This window comes from Suncus etruscus, chromosome 2 (genome assembly GCF_024139225.1).
Source record: "Suncus etruscus isolate mSunEtr1 chromosome 2, mSunEtr1.pri.cur, whole genome shotgun sequence".
Taxonomy (NCBI): Eukaryota; Metazoa; Chordata; class Mammalia; order Eulipotyphla; family Soricidae; genus Suncus; species Suncus etruscus.
In genome coordinates, this window is record NC_064849.1 from 16,039,063 (window position 1) to 16,046,667 (window position 7,605).

Genomic DNA, 7,605 nt, shown 5'->3' on the forward strand with positions numbered 1-7,605 from the left:
AGCTAAAAGAAGATGGGAGACATCACTTCCCCAAACTTTAAATTGTACCATATAAGCAATAGTCATTAGACAGCCTGGTATTGGAATAAAGACAGACCCTCAGATCCGTGGAATAAACTTGAGTATTCAGAGAATACAGTGGGGTTATCCAAGGGGCATGTCCAAGTCCAACTGCCATTACATCAACAGTACCTAGGTGATTGTTTGAGTATGGAAAGATTTTTTTTTTTTTGGTTTTTGGGCCACACCCGTTTGACGTTCAGGGGTTACTCCTGGCAATGTGCTCAGAAATCGCCCCTGGCTTGGGGGGACCATATGGGACGCCGGGGGATCGAACCACGGTTCGTTCCTTGGCTAGCGCTTGTAAGGCAGACACCTTACCTCTAGCGCCACCTTCCCGGCCCCTGGAAAGATATTTTTAAGAGATTGGAAGTTGTATTCTTAAAAGATATTCTTATAAATCTATATTACATCAATTAAAAACCTCATGCAACTAAAAAAAGCAAACACCCTCCCCAAACAACTTAATAAAAATATGGGAGAAGATTTAAATAGAGATTGTCTAAGGAGAAAATACAGATGACTCATTGGCAAATTAAAAATGTTTTCATCACTGGTTATCAGAAAAATTAAAATTAAAATCACAATAAGATAAGGTGTTACATCAATTTACTAGAATAGTTTATATTGGAAGAAACACTAAAAATAAGATTTGGAGTAAAGGAACCTTTGTGCACAGTTTATGAAAATATAAATTAGAATAAACATTTTGGAAAATGGTAGGAGATTCCTCAAGAAGCCAAACATGAGCTGCCATCTGGCTTAGGAACCTTTCCTCTTGGGACCCAACCATAGAATACGAAGACATTAACACAACAATAATGTTTATTACAGTATTATTTTCAGTTGTAAAAATACATAGGCATTCAAATTTCCAGTTGATATATGATTAGATTAAAATGTGGCATATTTACACAGTGGGATAATATTCAGGCATACAAAGAGAAATTTTTTTTTGATTTTTGTTTTTTATGTCACACCCGGCAGTGCTCAGGGGTTACTCCTGGCTCTACACTCAAAAATCCCTCCTGACAGTCTTAGGGGACCATATGGGATGCTGGGAATTGAACCACTGTCCTCCTGCATGCAAGGCAAATGCCCTACCTCCATGCTATCTCTCCTGCCCCATAAAGAGAACATTTTGAATGGAATATGAGAGAATTATGCAAGGCAAAATATGTAATAAGGAAAATCTCAATTATTTTATGAGTTTATCAAAATGTGCAATATATGGATATAAAATTGATAAGAATAAAAAATATTGGGGCTGGAGCAGTGGCACAAATAGTAGGGCATTTTCCTTGCACATGTTAACATAGGACACACCACAGTTCAATCCCCTGGCATCCCATATGGTCCCCGCAAGCCAGGAATAGTTTCTGAGTGCATAGTGAGGAGTAACCCCTGAGGGTCACCAGGTGTGGCCCAAAAACCAAAAAAAAAAAAAAAGAGTAAGAAATATTGACTAGTGGATATTAATTATAGAACTTGAGTTAGGGGCCAGAGAGATAGCACCATGGTAGGGCATTTGCGTTGCATGCGGCCAACAGGGATGGACCCAGTTTGATTCCTGGCATCCCATATGGTCCCTCAGCCTGCCAGGGGCAATTTTTTAGTGCAGAGCCAGGAGTAATCTCTAAGCACCACTGGGTGTGACCCAGAAATCAATCGATCAATCAATAAATGAATAAAGTTAAAAAAAAAAAAAAGAACTTGAGTTACCTGAGGAGAAGATGATGGAAAATAGAAGACACAGTGAGTGGAAAGTAAAACTAAAGGGATTTGTTTTATTTATAAAAAATATTAGTTATATGGGTTAAAGAGCGGGGGACGGCGGACTTGCGAGCTGGTGTCTTTGGCTCCCGTGCGGCGACTGCGAGCGAGGTCAGATTCTAAGATGGGTGATATTGAGAAGGGCAAAAAGATTTTTGTCCAGAAGTGTGCTCAGTGCCATACCGTGGAGAAAGGAGGCAAGCACAAGACTGGGCCCAATCTCCATGGTCTGTTTGGGCGGAAGACGGGTCAGGCACCTGGATTCTCTTATACTGATGCTAACAAGAACAAAGGCATCACCTGGGGAGAGGACACGCTGATGGAGTATTTGGAGAACCCCAAGAAGTACATCCCGGGAACAAAAATGATTTTCGCTGGCATTAAGAAGAAGACCGAGAGGGCAGAGTTGATAGCTTACCTCAAAAAGGCTACTAAGGAGTAATAGTTGGCACCGCCTTATTTATTACAAAAATGTCTCGTGACTTTTTTATGTGTACCATATTTAATTCCATCTCGTTCATCAGAATTCAGATCATGAGTGGCTGGTGTAGCTTTTTTTGTTGTTGTTGGACGGCCCTGATTTAAATAAGATTGGCTTGTGTTTAAATGACTTATCAGCTTTTTGAATTTTGATAATTCCAGGTCAGCAAGTGCAAATCACTTTGCTCCTTCTAAAGATATGATTGAACTTAATTGGTCACAGTCACCTTTCCAAGAGATGGGGTTGCCATTTACATACATACCTGTGGGAGAATAGTTTTCTATGACTGGCTAGGTTAATTTACCTAAAGATTAAGGAAATCATTGTCTCCTAGAGCAGGAAGACTTACTGTTTTAGGTTGTGTTCAATAACTTAGTAAAGGAAAAAACAGGATAAGATGACAGTGACCCTTAAATCTTTTTGTTATTAATTATGCCAACTTAATTAAAAATTCCCTATATCTAAAATGTTTTCTTTCACTTAAAGACAAGTGTTTTAGTATGATATATGTATAGTATCAAACAAAAATACCTAACACTTCTCATCTTTTAAATGATCTTAAAGACAGATGCTTTTAAATTTTAGGCTGGCAAGTTAGAGTAAAATTTTGTTTATAAGTTCTTTCCTGAAGTCAGACTTATGTTCAGAATTGTCTTTTAAATAGCTATTCAGAAGTAAACGTGACTAAACTATGTATCCCAAAAGTGTAATTGATAACAGTGCTTTTGCCAACTCATTAGTAGAAACGATCATCAGCACAAATTTGTAAAGAGTTAAGATGATTAAAACAAAGATCACAGACCAAAAAAAAAATTAGTTATATGGAAACATAAAACAAAAGTTAAGTGAGTTGTCAGATATCTGGCAAGAGATGTTTCCATTTCTTGAGAGCGAAAGACCTTGTTCTGAAGATTTGGATATGACAAGGGAAAATGTTCCTGCCTGCATTGTAAGGGACCAAGAATCTGTATCTCAAAGATGTCTTCAATCACCTGATTCGACTGGCAAAGGCAATAAAACAAAAACAATCAAGTGAACTACATGAAACTTTAAAGTTTTTGCATGGAAAGAGAAACTAGGCTAGACATTGGTGGCGGAAAAGTTGCGTTGGTGAAGAGGGTATGTACATTCTATGACTGAAACCCAGCAGTAGACATTATTGTCATCATTGTGCTGAAATAAATTATTTAAATAAAACACAAAGACAGCCAACTGATTGGAGAAGATTTTTCTCATTTAATATCTCAGGCAAAGGACCAATTCTCAAATCCACAAATCACTATGAAGCTCAGCAAAACACAAGCAAAAACAGAAAACCCCACCTAATCACCCCATCAAAATTTTGAAGAAGAGATGAATAGAAGACATACAGATGCTCAATAAGCCTATTACGAAGTGCTTTCATTATCACTTAGTGGCGAGGAAACAACTCAAATGACAGGGAGGCATCACTTCATACTAGTGAGAATGGCATATATATTTTGTTATATATGTATAAAACCACAAATGTTGGCAGTGATATGGTGAAAAGGAATTTATATTTACTGCTGGTGCAAATCTCATCTGGTAGAGAGTCTCTGGCAGTCAATATGGACATTTTTAAAGAAGTAGGAATGAAGTTATCGTGATATGATAGCTCTCATGAATATTGGAAGCTCTCATGAATGATGACTTGACTCTGTTATCCCACTTCTAGTTATCTCCTTTCCAAGAAAAGGAAACATCCAGTAGGAAGTACACTTATATACATTATAATTCTTAGTATAATAGCCAGGAAATGAAAGCAACCCGAATGTTCATGAAAGATAACTGGATAAGTATGTTGTAGTAATAAACACATGGAATACTCTGAAGCTGCTAGAAAGAAAAATAAAGTCATAAAATTTGCAACAATGTGGATCATATTAAAGGGTCTCATGCATGCTGAATTAAATAGGCCAGTGTGAGAAGCACAAATAAGGATGATCTCATCTGTAGTATATAGAGAAACAAATCAAGGGTCTAAAAATTATCAAAAACAATGCCCAGAGACAATAGAGGTGAGGGCCATAATATGAAGCTCACCACAAAGAATGGTGAGTGCAGTTAGGGAAATAACTACACCAACAACTATCAGACAATCTTAATGAGAGAGAGAAGTAGAATGCCTGTCTCAAATATAGGCAGAGGTTAAGAAGGAGAAAGGTGGGGGGGCATTGGTGGTGGGAATGTTGCATTGGTGAAGGGGAGTGTTCTGTTTATGACCGAAACTCAACTACAATCATGCTTGTAATCATGGTGCTTAAATAAAGATTTTATGAAAAAAAAAAAGAAAAAAAAAGATTTTGGGACAGGACAGGATAGACACAACAACCATATTGTATCTGGTAAAAAACAAAAACAAAACAAAACCAAAAAACAAAAAAACTCAGAAAACCAAACCTTGAATACTACTTTACAGACCTGAGAATGCTAAGTTGAGGATGGAGAGTGGAATGAGTAGGCTTCTGGGAAGGAAATAAGTGGAAGGTCTCAAGCACTGGGTGGTGTTAAGGGAGGTAACAGAATGTACTAGAACCACAACTGTCAATTAATAAATAGTGGGGGTGGGGGACAGGAAGGAGCATTATATCAAGCATGAACATAGTGATGTACACTTTGAAGGTGGAGATGTATAGAATTTTTGTACATCAACTCCAGAAACTTGAACAGTATTGTAACCATATCACCTAAACTGAAGTAAAATATATGAATGAATAAAATATTTTTATTAAAGTCTATACCTATGATATGGCTAGTAGTAATATTTATTATAGGCTTACACTCTCAGAGAGTATGAAATACAGAATATGACATCTATAAGACTCAGAGAATAAAAATGTAAATTCTCTTCTAAGTCTTGTGACCTCGATACCTTGCGTGCATTACTATAGTCATAGTTTTATTAGGAATATATAACTCCCAGAAATGATCTTCAGAAAAGGTGCACATTCTAGAAATAGAGAGAAAGACTACAACAACATTTTACTTTTTGGACAAAGCTGGCCTGTTTCTTTTGTGGTGGCATGGAAAATAAATTGTAATCTTCTGCTTCCAGTCTGATTTGAGCATCTTAGTATCCCTGAGGAAACTATGTCAGCAGATACAACCCTCATGGCAGAGACTTGGGAGATAGCATCAATGATGCTAATTTGAAAATACTTCTGTGGCACTTAGCAGGGTGTGATTTTAATTCATTTTTTGTCCCTTGATAATCATAAAGTGCTTTCAGTCTGTGAATATCCATTTTTGGCCAGCATGCTCATTCCTCATCTGGGGACCACATTTAATGACTGTGGTGATGGTGGGGTCCACAGGGGAATTGTAAGGTACAGATATTTTCTTTGTGGAGAGAAACATGTCACTCATCTAATTCAAAGGGTTCTTCTGAAGTAAGAATGGTAGATCAGAATACTAGTCTATGTAGCAAGTCTTTGTACAGACTTAAAATGACTTAATTTTACAGACACCTATAAAGATAATTAATGTTTGTAGAGAATTTTATATTTGTACAATTTTTTATTCTCCATGTTTAATTCTTGAACAAAATTCTCTGAAATTTATCCAGACTTGCTTAAGGTTATTACTTTAATTGGATTATTTGAATTTCACTTTTGCTGCTTACCACTGTCTTAGACAATTTACTTTATCATTAACCTTTAATTTCTTCAGCTACAAATTGAATGCAACCATGTTGGGAGGAATGAGCAATACTTTTACAGTGCCTGGTTCATTTCCTTCCCGGCTCCCAGCCTAGGCTCATTGCTCCTTTCATTGGAACACGGCTTTCCCAATCTTGACAGTAACTCTGAAATTTTCTTTCCTCTCTTATTTATTTTGAAAATTTGGGCCATACCTCAGTGATTTATAAAAGGTACAACTAGCTCAGTGAATCTATATGATATTGGTATCAAACATGGTTTTCTTGAATATTAATATGTTGAACTATATCTCCAGAAATAACTGCATTTTAAGTTTATGTTTAAATTCAATTTTATATTTAATCTAATTTGTTCTCCTATAATTCCAAATGAGATAAAGCGATCCTTTCTGTGGGAATAGTTTCAGTAGGTAAGTAATCCAGGGCAGAGGTATTATCTAGGATAATAGATAATAATAATAGAGAGATTGATAGGGAATGTAGGCACTCTCTAGGTTCTACCTCTACCAGTTACACTAAGGAGGGAAATATTGGTCATTTTCTTTAGTTTTCCCGATCACTTCTTTTTCTGAGACTATTGCCCTTCTCTTCCCTTTCCCCTACCCGTTCTCTTTCCCCTACTTACAGAGCTTTATCAGGAACTGAGAATTGTTTATTAAAATTCATTTTATTAAAGTATCATGATTTATGATTTATAAAGTTACTCATAGTAGAGTTTTAGACATTTAATGTCCTAGCACCAATCTGCTCACCAGTACCAAATTTCCTTTATCAATGTTCCCCAGGTTCCCTCCCATACCACCCTTCTTTTTCTGACTTCTTGACAGGCACCTTTAAAAAAAATTCTTTTTAAAGAGTAAATCTAAAATGTTGGTAATCCTCATAAAGCTCTGAATGATACATATTTCTCTTATAAGATTACTTTATTTGACACTCTAGGAACATGGTGGAGGGAGATTGACACTGGTGGTGGGATTTGCCCTGATTCATTATATGTCTGAAACCCAACTATGAAGGACTTTGCGAATCATCACAATGGTTTCAGTAAAATAAAATTAAAAAAATTACTTAATTTGAACACCGTGGTTACAAGGTTGGTCATAATATAGTTTTTTTTTTTTCAGTTACAAAGCTGTGCATGATTGAGGTTCAGTCATACAATGAACAACACCCTTCACCAGTGCACATTTCCCATCACCAGTTCCCAGATTCCTTCACTGCCTCCCCCTTCCCTCTCCACTGCTTTCTTTTAGGTCAGACATTTTTCTTCTCCTTTCGCTTTCTGTTTTCCCTTTAGACACTGTAGTTTGCAATATTGTATGGAAGGGGGTATCATACATATCACTTTATCTCCTTTTAGCACCTAGTTCTTGTCCCAGAGTGATCATTTTAAACTATCATGACCACAGTGGCCCTTTTTTATTCTTCCCTGACTGCATTCTGCCACTATCTGTGGCAAGCTTCTTATTATGAACTGGTCCTCCTTGCCCTCATCTTTATTGTCTCTGGATTTTATTACAATACTATCCTTTTTGTATTCCTCAATGTCTATCCCTCTTCCTCTGACTCATTTTATTCAGCATTAACTCTCTTCGCAGACATCTATGTATAA

General features: G+C 36.7%; 1 protein-coding gene across 1 annotated transcript; it reads left to right on the forward strand.

The window, feature by feature from the left end:
- The first annotated feature begins 1,888 nt into the window (after nucleotides 1-1,888).
- LOC126002106 (cytochrome c) lies at nucleotides 1,889-2,867 on the forward strand. The gene has a single exon (XM_049769348.1). The coding sequence runs from the start codon at nucleotides 1,958-1,960 to the stop codon at nucleotides 2,273-2,275; it is 318 nt and encodes a 105-aa protein (XP_049625305.1). The 5' UTR covers nucleotides 1,889-1,957; the 3' UTR covers nucleotides 2,276-2,867.
- Nucleotides 2,868-7,605: the final 4,738 nt, after the last annotated feature.

Coding starts and splice junctions, on each gene's coding strand:
- LOC126002106 (XM_049769348.1), top strand. CDS start 1,958: ATGGGTGATATTGAGAAGGGCAAAAAGATTTTTGTCCAGAAGTGTGCT.